At 43.7% G+C, this 20,002-nt stretch overlaps 1 protein-coding gene across 1 annotated transcript in view; it reads left to right on the forward strand.

Moving 5' to 3' along the window:
• Positions 1–20,002, forward strand: part of SPMIP4 (sperm microtubule inner protein 4) — a 42,572-nt gene that overhangs the window by 9,209 nt on the left and 13,361 nt on the right. Inside the window, exons 2-6 of the mRNA XM_069088260.1 lie at positions 1,069–1,245; positions 5,451–5,522; positions 9,865–9,894; positions 12,942–13,126; positions 17,325–17,413. Coding sequence (XP_068944361.1) covers positions 1,069–1,245; positions 5,451–5,522; positions 9,865–9,894; positions 12,942–13,126; positions 17,325–17,413 — 553 coding nt within the window. The remainder of the gene's footprint in view (positions 1–1,068; positions 1,246–5,450; positions 5,523–9,864; positions 9,895–12,941; positions 13,127–17,324; positions 17,414–20,002) is intronic.

Below are 20,002 nucleotides of genomic sequence, written 5' to 3' on the forward strand. Positions count from 1 at the left end.
AGAAGAAGGAGAAGGAGAAGGAGAAGGAGAAGAAGAAGAAGAAGGAGAAGAAGAAGAAGAAGAAGAAGAAGAAGAAGAAGAAGAAGAAGAAGAAGAAGAAGAAGAAGAAGAAGAAGAAGAAGAAGAAGAAGAAGAAGAAGAAGGAGAAGGAGGAGGAAGAGGAGGAGGAGGAGGAGAAATGAGAGAAAAGAGGGGTGAAAAAAAGAAATTATTCACTTAAAGGTTTGTCTTTGTGTCAAGACTGGCTGGACTCAAGCCCTGCCTCTGAGGCACACTAGCTGTATGACTCTGGATTAGACCCTTGACTATCCAATGACTTAATCATCTCTGAAAGGTGCTGGATTTTCCAACACTACACTGGCAAAGGTAGTTTTTTCCAAGTGTCCATTGAGTGATCCATGGTGAGGCTGGGGCTTGCTGGGGAGGGGGCACCTCAGGAGGCAGGAATGTTCCACAAGACATGGAGGGGGCGAATCAGAGGCAGATCTCCATGGCAGGTGATCATTGTTCTGTCCTAGAGAATAAGAGACTCTTGTAGGTTATTGGGAGTTTGTTCCCCTTCCCACAGGGCCAACAATGAAGGTAAAAATGGTACTTTATTCTCTGCTACTCTGGAAATTCTATTCAAGTTCCTTGTTGTGCTGTGGGGAATGGGGAACCCAGGAGAACTGAGCCATACAGAGGAAGGAGAACCAATGGGAATGCATCACCCCCCACTCTCTACTCACCCACATCTTCATTCATCCACCATTCTCACCAAAAATATTCAACCTGCCCTCTCTATTCAACCCCCTATTACTTTCTACTACTTGTCTCCCCAAAGTGCCTGCTATCCACCTTTGCCATGCACTCCAGCAATCTGCCTAGTTCCTGGCATCTCTAGATACCCTCCTGGCATTGCAGTCACCCCCTCCCTTCTACAGCCTCTGTCCATGACAACCAGGACACCTGCGTCACCCCCAACAGTGACACCGACTTCTAGACATTGAGAAGTTTAAATAATAGTAACATTGGTGGAATCGATTTCATTTTCATACTCCTTTTTTCAAATGCTTTCTTTATATACAGATATCAGGAATTCAGGCAATCAAATCCAGTACAGAGACTCCCGTGGGGAACTGAACGGGAATATGGAGCCATGGTACCAATTTCACTGCCAGAAGAACACAGACCAAAATCAGAGCCTCCTCGCTTCTTCGGCAAAGGGCACAAGCATTTCGGCTTTGGCGGAGACCCCTGGCCACGGTAAATGGGGTTTTTATGGGGTTTGTTTTTCCTTTGATCCTAGTTATATCTTCCCTTCTCTGCCCTCTCCCCAAAACCCATCTCATTAAATGAAATCATATAGAATACAAGAAAGGATTGGAACAAAGAGGGGAAAGGACTACGCTTGGTGTAATTTTGCTATGATGTGTTTGATATATAAGTAATGATATAGACAGAATCTGGTCTCCTAAGAATTCCATCCCGCACAAACCTGTGTGAAGCCCAGGTGGTACTTACCTTAGCATGGGGCAGCTAAGTGGTGCCATAGGGCACAGAGCGATGGGCCTGAAGTCAGGATGACTCATCTTCCCGAGTTCAAATCTTGCCTCAGACTCTTTCTAGCTATGTGACCCTGGACAAGTCATTGTTTGCCTCAGTTTCCTCACCTGTAAAATGAGCTGGAGAAGGAAATGGCCAACCACTCCAGGATCTCTGCCAAGAAAACCCCCAATGGGGTCATGGAGAGTAAGATATGACTCAAACAACTAAACAAGTACTTCTGTGGCACAAGGCATAATCCAATATAGTCTACATAGGCTGATGGGGGATGGAGTCCCCAGAGAGTTCATGTGTCCTCTAGATAAGTACAAGGCATTCCTACTGTGAGCCGCTGAATGACCATCAGCCTTGCCTCTTTCCTACTCTGTCCAGCCCCTCCCCAGGAAGTCCCATTCCCCTCCCCCCAATTGTCCTTGCATCAGGATAGATGCCCTTTGGGTGTCCCCGGCCCCCTCTCATCCCCACTCCTACCCCACCCAAGCTGCATGTCAGGTGATGCCCCCTCCTATCACTCCTGGTGCCTTGAAGGCAGGTCTAACATCTCTAAAAGCCAGGGTTGACCTCAATACTTTTCTCCAGAATGACTTACTGTTACGTTCTCATTTTTAAGGAGACAGACACATTCATTCTTTGTGGTTGGCAACTGTTAAATGTCTCATTTCTGCAATGAGAGTTTAATATTTCAGTTCCTACAGACTGGAAAAAGTTATGCAACTAGTGGAGAGCTGGCACCCATAATTAGGCATGGCCCTCAATAAAACCCTCTCATATTGTCTGAAATGGGTGTCCCAGTTACTGAGAAAAGTGCCCAATTCTGGGCACCAGAAAATTAAATCTTCTCTGAAGAAGATTCATGTCTTTGTGGGGTGGATATGGAAAACCAAAAACAGAGTTCACTGATCTGGATGCTTCCACCCCTCTTTGTTAGACTGTTTTTGGTGCTGAATAGAATAAATGCTTTATCAATGATAAAACTTCGGGCTGAGGTGGCTTCATCTGTCCTCATGTGACCTAAAGCCATGGTCTGCCCCTGAGGGGAACATACTCCAAGTCTGAAGGTCCAGTAACCCTAGACCGAGATGCACACCTATGCCGGCTTCCCTAAAGTACCACCCATTCAAAACAGCCACCAGCAATTTTTTTCAATGGGTGGTGGAGAACAGTGTTGATGAGTTATACATCAATACTCCCAAGGAGCTCCCTGAGGTGCACCCTCCCTCTAGGGGTACACAGTGCAGCTCATCCATCCCTTCCATATCTCCCCTCCAAGCCTCCTCAGAGGATCCTTCCAGCACCGGAGAGGTCTTACCTGCTCATGGGATTCCAGCAAAACAGAAGCCCTGCCTCTCTATTCCCCTTGCCATTAACCCTACACTCAACCTTCCTCCTTTCCAAGACCTTCATGTTCTAGAGGATGGAAATGATGGCAACTTTAAAAAAAAAAAAAAAGAAATCATATTCTCTGCATCTTAATTAGCTTATTAAAAACATCTTCCCTAATATGTTTTGCATGATTTCACATGCATAATTGATATCCTGTTTCTTGCCTTCTCACTGGGTGGAGGGAAGGAGAGAATTTGGAACTCAAAAAGAATTTTAAAAGAATGTCTAAAAGCATAATATTTTTAGAAGAAGTCATCCCTGCTCATAGTAAGAAGCAGAAGGCCTGGTACCTACTAGCTCTACAGCCAGGGCTGTGCTGGCAAAGGCTCACCAACCACCTCTCCAAAAGGACATACCAAGAAGTCTAACCTGCATTATTTTTCTCTATCACCTTCTTAAGTCTAGACAATCAACTAAACAAGAAATCAAGCCCTGATTTCTAGCATTGGCCAATTTCCGATGTAAATGTTCACAATAAACATTTAACAATCAGCACCCCAGAGCCAGCATGAGCTGACTCTATCACGGTTTGTACAACTTATACCTCATCTAGTGTTGAGTCTCAGTTTCCCCATCTGGAAAATGGGAGACAGTGACAGATAGATAGAGAGATAAAGATAGTTATAGATATATACTCATGTATGTATATATGTGTATATGATGTCTCTGTGTGTGTGTATAAACCAATGGCCATCCCTTAGAGGGAGTATGCCCAGGACTGGCCTGCCCCCCTCTTGGGAACTGGAGGGGCCCAGATTCCAGCATGGGCTGCCTGCTCCAACCTGTGCCCACTGGAGCTCTCAGGCAGTACAGCACCAACAGAAGAGGCAGGATCTTGGAGTTTGGGGTTTTTTGTTTTGTTGCTTTTTAATCACTGAGCTCAATGCACTGACCCAGTACAGAAACCCCACTAACTCCCTGGGGCATTGGCAATTCACTGATCATTGTATTCAAAGAATAAAAATGCCCATTGAACTGTCCTTCCAATGTGAGGGGATGAACTGGGACGCATCGTAAAGGGGGATGGAAAATATGGCTCTTTCTTCCATCACCCACAAATAATGGCAACACGGTAAGCCTGGGGATAACTGGCTATAATCAGGGCCCAGCTGCTTCTCAAAGAAAGGAAGTGAATCATGATTGCCACTCTTCCTGGTCTCCATCCTCCAAAGGAAAGGACTTATTTCATTCTTACCTTTGGAGCAAAGGCTTGAATCCACATTTCACCCACTGGGCATGCACAGCATGGACTTCATTGCTCAGGGGATGGATCTGGTGACAAGAATTTGTTAGATGCCTACGGTGAGCCCAGCCCTGGGCAGGGCACTGAAGATCCCAAGAACGAAGTCGTCTCTTCTCTGAGGAAGTTTTCATCCTTGTGGGATGAGGCACAGAGGGCAGGTGGGATGAAGCACAGAGGGCAGGTGGGATGAGGCACAGAGGGAGGGTGGGATGCAGGAGCCAAGTGTCCTTTTATTCAGTGAAGTCATGGGGAATGTCCCCTTTTACCCCCAAGACTTCAGAGAACCAAAGTCCTTCCATCTTTATAGTCAGGCTGGGGAAACCATGATAGAGTGTGGGCAGTATCTCTGAGGGAGCTTAAGCACACTGAGGGGATTGCCGGCTAATGAAAATCTCATTATCCAGCCCTGCTGGATGTCAAACAGCCCCCTTAAGGAAACTTGCTCCTGGTGAGTCCTGCCATATTTGATTCCTAATGAGCAAAAATCTTTGAAAAGAAGGACAATGCAATGAAGTCAGCGTGGTACACAGCATGTGGTGTGTAGTATGTGTTAGTGGTATGGGGCACACAGAAATAGCTTTGGATTTGGAGGCAAAGGACCTTGGTTCAAAGGGTAGCTCTACTACTAATTTCCTGGGGCAAGTGACCTTGGGCAAGTCACTGAACCTTCTCTGGGCCTCAGTCTCTTCACCTGTCAAAATTAAGGTTTAGACAAGGTAAGACCTCCAAGACCCCTTCCATCTTTAGACCTGTGACCCTACGATTTTGTGAGGTTAGGTGTCAAGTTGGCAAACTAGAGGGAAAATGATTAAAAAAAAAAATCATTGCTTTAAAACAATTCACTTGCACATTTGGAAATGAAGGGGATGCAAGCACAATCGAAAATCATTTGCCCAGTAGCTTTTATCCTGCAAATAGAGAATCCCAGAGAAAATGTAAAACCCATAACAGACAAAGTGATAGAGGAACATACTTTGCAGAGACCCTCCCCTGCTCAAATTTCCAGAAACCTTTGTCTTCATGGCATCCCCTCCCCCCCCCCCCTCCCCCCCGCCCCCAGCAGAATGTAACCTGCTTGAGGGCAGGAACTCTTTTGTCCCTAGATCTTAAGGCCCTAGCACAGAGCCTGGCACTTACTAGAAGCTTAACATTGGTTGAATTGAACATTTTCTTGAATCTGGGTGAGGTTCAGATAACTTTCTTCTTTTTCAAGGTCGAAGAAAAGGGCCCTTTGTGGGTTGGACTCTAAAATTAAACAAATCTTTTCCTTTCTTTTCAGAGGTGTTCCCATCCAACAGTTCTATCACCTGACGCAGAACAAAAAGAGCGATCTTTATGAAAATGACTCCTTGTAAGTTTGTCGACTAGGAGATCCTGAGATTCCATGACACTCTTGGGGGGGAAGTGGGGGGATCACTGTGTGACACGAATGTTTCACATTCTAGGATGTCAAAAAGTGATGACTAAAAAAGGGAATTTGTAAAAGAGTTGATAAGCAGAAAGTTAATAATGGCAGAATCATTTACAGTCATCAGAAAACAGCTTGGGAGTGGCATGTGAGGAGCTCCAGTTACTGGGCAGAGGGCGTCATTTTGAGTACAGGAACAAGTGAACAAACCGGGGGCTGGGGGACCTGGATTCCATCGTCTCTCTTTGGGAGACCTGGGGGAGCAGGCGATAACTTCATTGCCTTGCCATTCTAGCCTGCTCTGATTCTCCACCTGCTTCATACCTTCAGTAGACTCACACTGAATCTAAGACAGAAGATTGACTGTGGAACAAACAAGCTATAATTGCAGTATATCACGAGTCCTCCTGGTAGAAAGTCCTTTGCTGTGTCCGACCTAAGAGCCTCCAATATAGCCTATGTGTATCTTGTATGAGCCCAGTTAAGTATGAGTTGTCTCCAATTCGACTATAAGTTCCCTGAGGGTAATGTTTTCTCCTTTCTTTGTAACTCTAGCATGTGTCACAATAGAGAAGCATCTGCTCAGAGAGGGTCCTTTAAGGTCATGAGGTTGGGTCAGGCCCAAGATGTCACAGGATTTCCAAGGCCCCAGCACAGTATGAGCCCTGGCCAATATCAACAAGCCGGAGATGGTTAAAAGCCGAAGAGTGATTATCTTCGAAGGCACATAGTAATGCTTGTTGATTAACTGCTTCGTTTTGTACTGAAAGCCCCCAGCAGCAGTCATTGCCCTCCTCTGAGAAACAGGTGTTTCAACCTCTCCTCATCCAACCCAAATATTCTGGCTTCTTTGAGCCTTCTCCTGTAGACATCATTTATGCACAACCATTTAGGGTGTGTGTGGCATTCCCTTTGCATATTCCAAATAAAAGCAAACTGTTGTATTGTTAATTAGGGAGAAAAGCTCACCATACTTAGAGAAAGACTTGATTAAACACAGAAATAGAAATTAAATGATTACCAGGTTCCTTTTTGAGGAGAAAGTTTAGCTAAATTGTGATTTCATAGTTTTACCAAATTCCCTAGGTTGCTGCTCCACACTAGTAAATAAATAATATTATCATTTTTTATTGTTTATTTTTCATATGCCGGGTGTCCCAAAAATCTGAGTGCAGGTTTAAGCTTTCATAGCTTAAATACATACCTACTTATAGATAGATACCTTGCCTTCTACCTTCTTCCGAAATGAATGTGTAGTGTTAGCATTTGCACATCTTTTGAATCTAGACTTTCTCAGAGTTGTCCAGAGGCCCTTTTACCTTGAATATTCTAAAGTTCTAGAGTAAAGTGTCCATTTATTTTTTTTATTTGAAACATCTTTCACTATTTTGAGAAATTGAAATGTCAATATCAAGATAGGCCACTGGAGGGCACCAGAAGCACGTGTAATAGACAATTGATCTTGCTACCTTTTTCCAGATACTGGGATACCTGAGTCTGGTCCTTGAAAAGCAGATGTATAATCTCACAGCAGGACAGCAAAATTGATGAGCTGGTTTAGGTTCAGGAAATGGGCTGTCTGAGCCTCTGGGGGCTACAGTCCATCATTCAAGGAGTTTACTGTGTGCTTTGGGTATTTAGCCAACTGATGGCATTCAATTTATTTTCAATTTGATTTGCCAGCCTGGCCCAAGTATTTTAAAGAGATTTTCTTGGATAGTAACATAGCTAGAGGGAGTTTCCTTACCAGGAGCTCCCTACATCCAAGTCACAGATAGAATAGAAAACTGACCCAGCACCAAACTAAACTTATTGTTTGAATGCCTAACAGGATGGGACTATAGTACATTTATAAATGGCAGGATTCTTTACAGAGAAGCTCTGTGGTTTAGTGAGAGAGCTAGACCTGAATTCAATCCCCATCTTTGACACTTAGTACCTCTGTGACCATGGACAAGTCTCTGGTCCTCAGTTTCCTGATCTGAAAAACAAGAAAAACAAGCCCTGTGGTAATGACCTGGGAAGAAGTTCAGTGGGAACATGTATTTAAAGCCTGTGAAATTGCTATGTGAATGTCAGTATTATTTACATCTAAATTCTGGTGCATTTCTTCTGCTTTTAGAGAACATGTATTGAACCTTGAGAGGCAGTGTGGTACACTGGATAGTGAACTAGCCCCAGTGAGGTCAGAAAGACCCAGGTTCAAGTCCTACCATTAATGCATCCTGATTGTCACCCTGGGCAAGTCACTTAACCTCTTACTACTCCAGGCTACTCTAAAATAAGGTGTAAAACAGCTTTTTATTATACTCTGAAGAAGGATTTTCCTCATCAGTAGCTTCTTGTCACCACAAAACCACAAGTACGGACCATATTTAATCTTAATAAGCCACTGCAATGACTGCCATAAGATCATTGGATATAGAGACAGAGGGGACTTTGAAGGTCATTGAGTCTGATTGCACTCTTTTTACAACTGAGGAAACTGAGGCCCAAAGAGAAAATATGAAAGATGCAGTCAGGTAGCATTTATTGAGCTATGTGCCAGACATTGTACTGAGCACTAGGGATACAAAGAAAGGGGGGGGGGGAATCTCTGCCCTCAGGGAGCTCACAGTCTAATGGGGGCCATCTGGAGCTAGGGAGCCAATTGTGGAATTTTCTGTGTGATCATTTATGTCTCAGAAATTGACAAATGCTACAAATCAGGGCTTCATGTATTGATTCTCTAGTCTTAAGAAAGTGGTAAAAATTCAACTTAACGGTATGTCATACATAACCCACCCCGAGAACTGGTTGTTAAATATTTATACCAGCACCCCCCTGAGTGGGGAAGTCAATCTGCAAAAAACTATATTGAACAAGATATAAATAGGATAGATTAAGAGGAGTCTCTGAGGGAAGGCAGCAAGGTAAAGGAGGGCTGAAAAATGTTTTGTTTTTTTTGTGGAAGGTAGGAGTTTAGCTAAGACTTGAAAAGAGCCATAAGGTGAAGAAGAAGAAGAGAGAGAGAGTTCCAAGCACGAGGGCCATTCAGCCCAGAGAGTTAGGAAATGGAAGGACAGCAAAAGGGTGGCTTCACTGGACATGTGACTGGTCCAAGTGCATGAAAGCATTAAGGGGGCAATTCGAATCCAAGTCTTCTGACTACAAATTCAATGAATACTTTCCATGCTACAACCTTTAAAGTCAAATTTAGGGGGAAGGTTTTATCTTGGGTTATTTTTGTTTGTTTTAAAGAAATTATGTGTCTGTGTGTGTGTGTTTAAGAGAAAAGAACTCAAATAATTTTAAAATCTGGAAAAAGATAAATAAACCTTAACCCTTGTTTCCATGGCCTCCAATCCTATAGCTTATTTACACAGACTCATCCTTGTTAATTGAGCTAAAGTCCAAATGAGGGAGACTGCAGCTATAGTGGGCTGTCTGAGGCTTGCAGTCAGGAAAGGACCCCTTGGTTTAACTAATTGGGTGAACCTGGGCAAGTCATTTTCTTCCTCCAGACCTCAGATGAATTTCCTCATCTGTAAAATGAAAGTAATGAGAGCACCTGCCTCCCAGGTTGTCTTGCCAATCAGATCTACAAACCTTAAAGAAAGCCTTTCCTAAATGAGAGCTCTATCAGTCAGGTCTCCAACCGCGCCAGATTTCCTAGAATATAAACACAGCTCCAGAACCTTTGGCTGGGCCAACTTTGGGCTGAGCTGGTTGGGCCTGGGGAGGGGGAGTGAAGGATTGGGTACAGAGCCTCCCAGATCGGCATGTACTACTGATAGCCATTGCACCATCCAGAGAAGAGGGAGAGCACGTGATGACGTAGGTGCCTTCACGGCTCCTGTCTCGTGGAGCAAAGGCTCACACAGGTTCCTTTGAGGTCATGAAGCTGGGCCAGGCCCACACTATCACAGGATTTCCAAGTCCCAGCACAGTATGAGTCCTAGCTGATAGCAAGACCAGAGGTGGCCAGAAGCCAGAGTGTGATTAATCTCAGGGACTGAAGGCAGCTGCCAAACTCTCCGTTCAGAGCGGGTGGTAGATGGTTCTTAGAGACGCTGACCAGTTAGAAAGAAAGCCAGGGAAGAAGAAAGGACAGACAAAGCTTAGCCTCCAAGCCGCCCCCAAATAGACTCTGGAGTCGCCGATTGTTTGGTGCTGTCGGTCTTTGTCTGGTTTTTGTTCCTTGCTTTTTAAAGATCCATTTGTTTCTTAAATAGCCTTAAAGTGCTGCTCTCTAAGCCATTTTCTTTAATGTCATTTTGTTCTGTTTTCCTTTTTTCTCTCCCAGGCTTCCTAAGTCACTGCATACCGCAGCAGAGTGAGTATTCTCCTGCCCACCCCGAATCCAGAAGGGGATGACTTACCAGGCAGCCCCTGCCCTACAGGGGGGTGGAGGGGGGGCTGGCAGGGGGGGGGGACAGTTATGTGCATAGACAGGGGGAGGGGAAGCTCTTTTTTAAGAAAGCCTTTATTTAACACTCTAAGTGATTTTCCTCCCATGAAGTGCCCAACCAAATGAAAATTGAATTTTCCCTTTTTGGTAAAGTGTTTTTTGACACAGTCAGTGCCTATTTTAAAGAGCCTTAAAATTAAGGTCTGCAGGGTTAAAAAAAAAAATCATTCCAAGCAGCCAATCATAATATTTTCAAGCTTCTTCTTATCTGCAATTAACAGAGTGAAGAGAATCAACATGGAAAAATTGAACTGTTTTTCTCAGGCAGACGACCCTTCTTTTTAGCATTCTGCACATAGTGCTGACAAGTTCCACAGACATTTCCCTACCAGGAGCTTTTCCAATTTCTCTTTAATAAAATGGCAATATCTTGAAGTAGTTCACAGGGCAGGCTAAGGCTAGGGGCTAGCCAGCGGGGTCCTTGGGAGGTAGAGGGCTTCCCTTCATTCACAGTCCTCAAGCAACTTGTATTGGGTGTCTATGTGCTGGGCACTATGCTACTGGGGATGTAAAAGGGGGCAAAAAACAGTCCCTGCCCTCAAGGAACTTACTTTACAATCTAATGAGGGACACAACATGCAGAGAGAAAATTATATACAGGACAAAATGGAAATAATTAGCAGAGGGAGGGACCTAGAATTAAGATGGGCTGGGGAAGTCTTCCTGAAGAAGGTGAGATTTTAGTTGGGACTTAAAGGAAGTCAGAGAGACCAGTAGAGCACAAAAGGGAGAGAGTGTTGCAGGCCTGGGGAACAGTCAGAGAAAGTTCTCTGAGTATTTTCATAAGGTGGAGTGCCTTAGTGTCTTGTCCATGGAACAGCCAGGAAACCAGTGTCACTGGATCAGAGAGTATGAATCAGGGAGTAAGTTTGTCAAAGACTGGAAAGAGAGGAGGGAGTCAGGTTGGGAAGACTTTGAATGCCAAACAGAGCACTTGATCCTCAAGGTGATAGTTCACTGAGTAGGGCAGTGTTGACAAGACTAGCGCTTTAAAACAATCACTTGGGTAGAGGAACGGAGGATGGTCTGAAGTAGGGAGAGACTCGAGATGGGCAGACCCTGCCCCAGCTGGCCATTGCAGTGGTCCAGGTGGGAGGTGATGAGGGCCTGAACCAGAAGGGAGGCTATGTCAAGATGACAGAAGGAAGCATATTTGAGAGATGGCGCCCAGGTAGAAATAACGGACCTTGGCAATAGCTCAGACATGGGTGTGAGACAGAGTGAGGAGTCCAGGTGGTGAGCATTAGAGACTGGGAGGATATTGCTGCCTTCCACACTGGCAGGAGGCAAGAGGCAGGGAGTGTTTAGGGGAAAGATAATGAGTTCTGTTTTAGACATGCTGGGTTGAATATTCTACTGGACATCCAGCTCAAAATGTCTGAAAAGTAGTTGATGTGAGATGGGAGCTTAGCAGAAAGATTCGGACAAGAAAGATTTGAGTCATCAGATGGTAATTTCCATGGGAGCTGATGAGATCACCAAGTGAAGTAATAAGGAGAGAGAAGAGAAAAGGGCCCAGGACAGAACCCTGAGGGACACCTATGATTAGAGGGTGTGATCTGGAGGAGGATCCAGAAAAGGAGACAGAGAAGGAGCCATCAGAGAGGGAGGAGGAGAACCAGCATGGGGAGAGGGGTGTCCTGAAGACCTAGAGAGAAGAGATTTTTTAAAGAGGATGGGGGATCATCACCCCAAGGGTGCAGAGAGGTCAAGGAGAATGAACATTGAGAAAAGCCATTGGATTTGACAATTATGAGATTATCAGTAACTTTGGAGAGGGCAATTTCAGTGGAAGGATGAGTTCAAAAGCCAAAGAGTGAGAAGGGAGGAAGTGGAGGCAGCAATGGTAGGTGCCCTTTCAAGGATTTAGCTACAAAGGGCAGAAGATATATATACTTATGCATATATATATATATATATACTTATGCATACATATATACACACACATGATTAATGAGGATGGAAGGATCAAAGGAGGGTTTTTTTAAGAGAGAAGAGGCATGGGCATCTTTGCAGACAGGAAGAACAGAGGGAGAGATGGAAAATGAGTGAGAATTGGAGGATGACAGAGGGATTGATCTGCTAGGGGAGATAGGAGGAATGGGGTGGCTTGAGCAGGTGGAGGGGTTGACTTTTGTCAGGGGCAAGGCCACCTCATCATGGGAGACAGAGCTGAAGGAGAGGGGCAGAAGGCATCTGAGGAAGTTCACAGCAAATGGGCTCCATTTTATTCTGTAGCCAACCTTGCCCAGAGCTAGAGCAGAGCTGGGAAGAATGTTGAGGCTGTTGGAACAAAGGCCTTTCTCACTTTTACTTGTTTCTATTTCCACTAATGATTGTCATTTTTCAAAAGAAAAAAAAGTGTGGCCACCTCCCCTGGGGCTACCATTTCATTTTCTTCCCATGTACCATTGCCTGTGCTGTAGCAGCCAAAAATCTACAGTATTCTTGTTAAATAAAACCAGGTGGTTTTTGCCTTGAGATTCATCTTGATCTCTCCACAGTTCTTAATGCTTTATCCCTTGAGGTAACTTTGAATTACTGTATAGATACTGGATTTATTTACCTGTAAATTTACTTATGTTGTAAATCTCACACACGGGCAAATGTAAACTCCTGAAGGACAGGCATTGCCCCTGCTACAGTTTTTGTCTTTGTCCTCATTACCTGGCTGCAGACCCTTGCATCCAACAATGGTTTCAACAATGTTTGTTGAATTGTGTTAAATAGAATGGGGTCTACTAGTAAACGCAGCCCAGTTCAAGGATAAATGATTTTTCTTTAATTAATTCTGAAGTTATCTGAACACATGACCTTTCAAGGACGACAGAAGACTTAATGCTATTAATGTATTCATTTCCATTCTGTTTTGATTCTCCCCCCTTCCTCTTTTTGCTGAAACTAACCCTAAGTCCACTGTGCATGGGGTTTCCAGTTGGACACCCCTATCAGACCCACATCTCTCGGTTTGCCATGTTCCCAAGCTTCACCTCCCCAAAGGACATGAACACTGGTCTTGTTTCGAGTCTCCAACAGCCTTTTCCTGCTACCATGCCTACGAACCCGTATGAAACAACTGTTCTAAGGAAAGCAAAAGGTAAAAGAAAGTTGATCATGGTCTTATTGCTTCAGTCTGGGGCTTGTTTTTGCTATTTTTGACTCAACATCGAAAAAAGGAAGCTCAGGAGCATGTATGGATAGACATGGGTTGAACTGGACCCAGTCCTACCCATCCAGATCAGAAGCCCATTCCTACACTCTCATGGTTCTTCATGGTGTGGTCTTGGACCTGGCTGCCAGGGGTCACGCCAGCAGGATGCAGCTTCTGATAGGTCCTACAGTAGACTAGAAAGGCATCAGGTGTGGGACCAGCTTTGAGAGACTGTGGTTCATTTTCAAAGGATCCCAGGTCTAAAACTGGACCCTCAGAAGCCATCTGGTCTAAATCCTTTATTTTATATCTGAGTAAACTGAGGCTCTGAGATGTTAAATGATTCCATCATAATAATGAGGCAGCTAGGTTGTGCAGTAAAGTGCTGGATGTGGAATCTGCAACACCTGAGTTCAAATCCAGCCTCAGACACTAACTAGTTGTGTGACCCTAAGCATTTAATTTCTGTCTGCCTCCGTTCACTCGTCTGAAAAATGGGGATAATAATGGCACCTCCCTTCAAGGGTTGTGAGGATAAAAATGAGATATTATTTGTAAAGTTATTTGCAAACTTTAAAGTATAATATAAATGCTATTATTATTTTTATTATAACATTGAGGAGGGAATTGACATGTTTGAGGTCACACTTAGCATCACACATTCAAAGCTAGAAGGAGCCTCGGACATTATCTGGTTCAAACCCTTCATCGAAAAGATGAGTAAAATTAAGACCAGAGAAATGATTTGCACCAGGTCGCATAGTAGTAAATATCTAAGGCAAGATCTGAACCCAGGTCTTTATGACTCCAGATCCTGCCCCCATCCACTACACCAGATTTCATCTCAGAATCTTGTCCTGAGAAACCCAGGGAGCCTCATCACCAGCTTTGGCAAAAAGTAATGGGTTGTTTGGCCTAGAACAAGGAGGAGTCAGCATCTGGGTTGGAACTGGGAAGGTACAGAAAAAATTGCTGATCCTTGAAATATTCAACAAGATGCCCATTATAAAATAGTATTCCACAGACTCTATTGTCCTAGGAGTTGGTTTATATCCCTTAAAAACTTGACTGGGGTGTGTTGTCAGAGTGGGAGGGACCCTTTCCATGGGTCATACATCTTGAGTTCAATGGCCAGCCTCAACTCCTTCCAAATACCTAAACCACTCCAAGGTATGAAAGCCTGGGACTTAGCCCACCTTCTCTTTAAAGATTTCTCAGCTGACACTTGGGGAAAGTGTTCTTTGCTGTCTCATTTGCATTTCTATCCAATGCCATATATCGAATTTAGGATCAACCTCATTCTCTCATTTTTCTATACATGTTCCTCCCACCCCACCCCACTCTACTCATCCTTGAGGGCAGAGACCACATCAGCTGTTCCTTGTGGTGCTGAGGATAGGGATAGACTTGATTGTCCAATAAATAGACTCATGGAATCAGATATGTGTGGAAAGGATCCTAGAAATCATTGAGTCCAAAACTATGTTTTGCAGCTAAGGAAGTGAAGGTTCAGAGAAGAAAAGTGATTTGCTGAAGATCACACAGCAACTTAGTGTGAGAGCCAAGAGTGTCACACAATCCTAGCATCTTGGAGTCAGAAGGGATCTGCTCCAACCATTCAGTGGGTCTGACCCAGAATCCCTTCTACAACATGGATTTTTAAAAATATCTTTTGTACATCTTTTACATGTCGTCTCCCTGGTGTTGACAAGAGGCTCCAAGAGGGGGGCATGCTTAATAAAGGAAATGTAGCCCACCTTGCAGGTGAAGTTTTCCTCATTCTTTCCACATGTTCTTGCCACCATCTATGGACCAGCCTGATCTCAACATACTCCAGACCTCTCCCCACTATCTATAGACAGGAACTATATTGTGATTGCATTGGCATAGGGGGCTCTCAAGGTGGACATTCCCTCTACCAATGCAGATTAGCACCTGCCCTGTTGTCTAGATAGAGCACGGAGAGGAGCTTAAGAAACGTCCAGGGTCACTCAAGCCAATATGTGTCAGAGGCATCACTTAACTTGAATCTGGGTCATCTTGGCTCCAAGACCAGTTCTTTATCCCCTTCACACAAGCTGCCTCTCTTGCCTCCTATCTGGCTCCTCTCAATGCTCCAGGGGTGCTTTCAGATTCTCCTTAACTTAGGGGTTCCCTGCAGTCACCCTTTTGGCACTGTCCATGGTGCTGCCTGAACTGTCTCCCTACATCTACCTATTCTGCCTGCTCCTCAGATATACCCTCTCAAGAAGTCACCATTGACCTCTTAAATACCAAATTAGAAGCAACACTGCCTTTTCTCAGTCTTCATTCTCCTTGACTTCTCTGTTCATCATTTCCCCTCTAAACCTCTCCTGCCATAGAGAAAAAAAAAGCCCTGGAGTTGGAGTCAAATTGTCTGGTCTCAAATAACTTGCCTTGGTCACTTATAACCTGCGACATCTTCAGTAAATCACCCAACTTCTCTTGACATCTGTATTCAGGGTTTGGACTAGAGGCCCTCTGAGGCTGGCTATAAACATTGGGTCTTATGATCATAGTGTCCTCTTTCTCTGTAAATCAGCCTCCTTTGTCTTCTATCTGCCCCTGAATATTGGTTATTCCCCAAGACTTAGCCCTGCATTTTTCACATTCTCATTGCCTTAGTTGCCATCTCCATGTAGACCACTTTCAGAAGCCTATCTCAAATTGACATGACCAGCCCTGGCCTCTCTTCTGAGTTCTGGGAAGTATTTCTCTCATCAGCCCATCTACCAACAAATGTTTATTGAGTGTTTGCTATCTACCCACTACTGTTGGGCTCAAGAGGTAGGAGAATTAACTTCAAAATAACGAGCCTAATTCTTCTCTGTGACTTGAATAAACAGAAAAGGAAATGGGATATCAGCAGCCACTCTCTTAGAGTTGGTCTCCAAAAATGCTATCACCACTGTATTCAGTACAAGTGTGGTGTTTGTGCCTGATGACACATGAATAGCCTTTATTTAGGACAAAGAACTAATAACCAATGGAGTTTTCTTTTGAAGCTTTAACATCTGCAATTGAGACATTTGACATATTTCAAGAAACTTTTGGAGAAGAAATCATGTCAAGAGACATGATGTGATGTGATGGGCACAAAAGACTTTGAAGAAGCTAGGAAAGATTTCCATTACGGGAGGACAAAGCAGTTGGTTTTGTCTCTAGAAGTAATGAAAATGTGGGGAAGGTCAAGGACCTGATTCATTCTAATAAAAGCTTATAAGAGTGATGCATGAAGAAAGAGAAAAATTGATTCCTTCTGGAAAGAAAACTTGAATGTAAGAAAGAGTGTCTAAACAGATCCCCCCCACCCCCATTCTCTTTGAGTGATCAATAGAGTGAATGCTTGGTATTTATTTTTATCTTTTAAGAAGAATGGATAAAAGTTTCTCAGGGGGAAAAAGTAACTATAAAATTCAATGAGGCCAAAAACTATATTTTTGTTTTAAAAAGTTTATCATTATTATATTTATAATTAACAAGCATTTTATTAACCTGTCCCCCGATATCCATCCTCCCACTAAGCAAATAAAAAACCCTAATAAGGTCTTCAATATATAACCACATGATCTGCCAAACCAAACTGTCCCATTAGCCTTCTCTAAAAATGTTCATTTCTTTCAGCATTTCAATTTTCATCACCTCTGTGTCAGGAGGTGAGCAGGATGTCTCAATGTCATTTCTTTTGGATGCATGATTTATCAAAGAATTGACCACACCTCTCATGAGATAAAATTCAATTGTTATCATTCCTGTTGTCACTGTGCTCTCTCTCGCTCTCTCTCTCTGTGTGTGTGTGTGTCTCTCTCTGTCTCTCTCTGTCTCTGTCTCTCTCTCGGACAGTCACCATACTACATAGCTGACATTTCCATAATTCTTTAAGGTTTGTGAAGCCCTTTACCAACAGCCTCAGTTTCCTCATGTGTAAAATGGGGATAATAATAGCACTTACCTCAGAGGGTAGTTGTGAGGACCAAATGTGATCATGTCTGTAAAACACTTTACAAAGAGGTATCATTTCCCCCATTCTACCTGATTGTTTCTAACTTAAAAATACAATAGCCTCTATCCACACTGGCACCTGAGTTTTGGGTTGTGTTTCTTTTTCCCCTGGGATTTTCAGGTAATCCATATCGACATGAAAACCTGGACTTTCCCTCTGACTCCCGAAAGAAAGCCTTGCAATGGCCTGGTCAGCGCATGTATTATGACGTAAGTGGTTCTTAAACTTCTTCTGAAATAAAGCCAAGCATATCTGGGTAAAGTGGAAAGGGCCATGGTTCTGGGGCCAGAGGACCTGGGTTCAAATCCCCCTCTGATACTTCATGCCTTTATGACCTTGGGTGAGTCATGTCATTTCAAGTCAATTCAATTCTCTGGGCTTCAGTCCCTTTATCTATAAAATGTGAAAGTTGGACTAGATGACTTCTGGGGTCTCCTTTAGTAAAATAGTGTTTGCTGATTCAGAGGTGGAAAGAGCTTGGTGTGGAGGTCTGAGTTCAGTCCCAGAAGGCTAGGCTGACTCCAATAATACAGAAGCAAAGGAGAGAGGGTGAGGACTGAGGGTACTGAGGGCTAGGGGGAAGTTCTGTGTGACCCTGGGCAAGTCATTCACCTCTCATGATATAAAGCCACCATATCCTCCCTGTAGGCAGCCACTGTCTTGTATGGCTCACATTTCTAGAGTGCTTCTGGAAGGATGCAGGAGGAGGAGACTCAGACTATTAGCAAAGAAAGAAAGAGTGAAAGCATGTGAGACCCAGACTTGAAAGAAGACCAGACAATAGAGGCAGCCTTCTGGCAATGGGCTCCAAGGTGGGAGCAAAGAGCGGCTCTCAGTGTGTCCATGAGTGTGCTGGAGACAGAATGGTTTTCGCCCCCCCAGGGCTCTCTTTCCTTTGGGGTTTAATATTCTCAGGAATTCATCGTGCTGCTCTGTGTCATCTCAGAAAGTCCTCCTGTGATGAGTAAATACATTATTCCATGTGAGAGTGTATTACCCAGCATGCCTTGAGCTCCTCAGACCAAAGCTGCTTGCCATGTGGAGAACAAATTTATTATTCCTAGAGTAGACTTCTGGGCTGGAAAGAATCTTAGAGGCTGCCTAGTCCAACTCCTTCATTTTACAAGGGAGGAAACAGGCACAGGAAGATGATTAGTTCACCCAAACCAAGCTTGTACATGATAAAGTCAGGATTCGAACCAAGGTCTTGGGACTTCACCTTCAATGCCCTTCTCAAAGTCGCAGAGCTGCTGTCTCCTCAGGGCTCATTGACGCAGAGGCCTATATTGTCTTCTCTACACTGTACTAACATTCTTCATATTTTTATCTTGTATATGGACATAGGATTTCATCACTATGACTCTCTCCAACAATGCACATAGGCAACTGCTTTACAACTTATCCAGTGTGACCTTGGATAAGTCATTTCACCTTTATGAGCCTTAGTTTCCTCACTTGTAAAATGAGGGGTTGGACTAAATGGTCTTTGAATGCCCTTTTAGCTATAAAGCTATGCTCTTCCCTTCCTAGAGAGTCGCCTGGGGATGCTGAGAGGTTAAGTGACCTACCCACAGTCCACAACCAGTGAAAACATCACCAGGATATATCAAAAGGTGGCCTTAAACTCAGGGTCTTTCTGATGTACAGACTGGCTTGTTGTTCAGTCTTTTTCAGTCGTGTCCTCCTCTTCACGACACCATGTGGGGTTTTCTTGGCAGAGATGCTGGAGTGGCTTGCCATTTCCATCGCCGGGTCATATTATTAATGAAGAAACTAAGGTAAACAGGGTTAAGTAACTTGCCTGGGGTCACACAGCTAGTAAATGTCCAGGCTGGCTCTCTAACCACAATCCCATCCTACTTTTCTTCATCTTGGTAAGAATGAAAACTTCCCGAGTCACACCACTAGATGTGAGCCAAAGAACACAACACGGCAGATTCAGAACTGCAAGGCACCTCGGAGACCATCTGATCCAACCCTCTCATTTCATAAATAAAGAAACAGAGGCCCAGAAGGTTCAGTGAGTTGCTCAAGGTTATATGACTATTGAGTAGCAAAGTCAGGATTTTAACCCATTTCCTCTGATTTTGAGATCAAACCCATTTTCCACAGGACCATGATCTTTTCCACTGGGGAGGAGTTTTGGTTATTCAACTAACTGGAAAGAAGACTGATGTTATTCCTGTGAACCTGGGCATAGCCTTGAAAACCCAATTTTCAGGGAGGACTTTTTTCCATCTTCCTCATTTTTTATTAGTTAAATTATTTATTTTTAATTTTCAACATGCACTTCCATAAGTTTGAAATTCCCCCCTCTCCTCTCCCTCCCCAAGATGACTTGCAATCTGATAGAGACTTTACACATACATTCCTATTAAATGCATTTTTACATTAGTTATGTTGCATAGAAGAATTATAATGGGAGAAACCATAAAAAAGAAAACAAAACACAACACAAAAGAAAAGAAAATTGTTGCTTCGCTCCGCATTCCAACTCTATAGTTCTTTCTCCGGATGTCAACAACATTTTCCATCATGAGTCTTTTTAAATTGTTTTAGGTCCTTGCATTGCTGAGACCAGGGTTAAGTCTGTCAAGGTCAGTCATCGTACAATGTGACTATTACTGTCTACAATATTCTCCTGGTTCTGCTCACTTCACTCAGCATCAGTTCATAGAAGTCTTTCTAGGTTTTTCTGAAGTCTGCCTCTTCATCATTTCTTATAGCACAATAGTATTCCATTACATTCATATATCACAAATTGTTCAATTGATGGGCATCCCCCCAATTTCCAGTTA

Source organism: Petaurus breviceps, unplaced genomic scaffold (assembly GCF_028583685.1).
Source record: "Petaurus breviceps papuanus isolate PSGF00001 unplaced genomic scaffold, PetGlider_PUasm1.0 185, whole genome shotgun sequence".
Classification (NCBI taxonomy): Eukaryota; Metazoa; Chordata; class Mammalia; order Diprotodontia; family Petauridae; genus Petaurus; species Petaurus breviceps.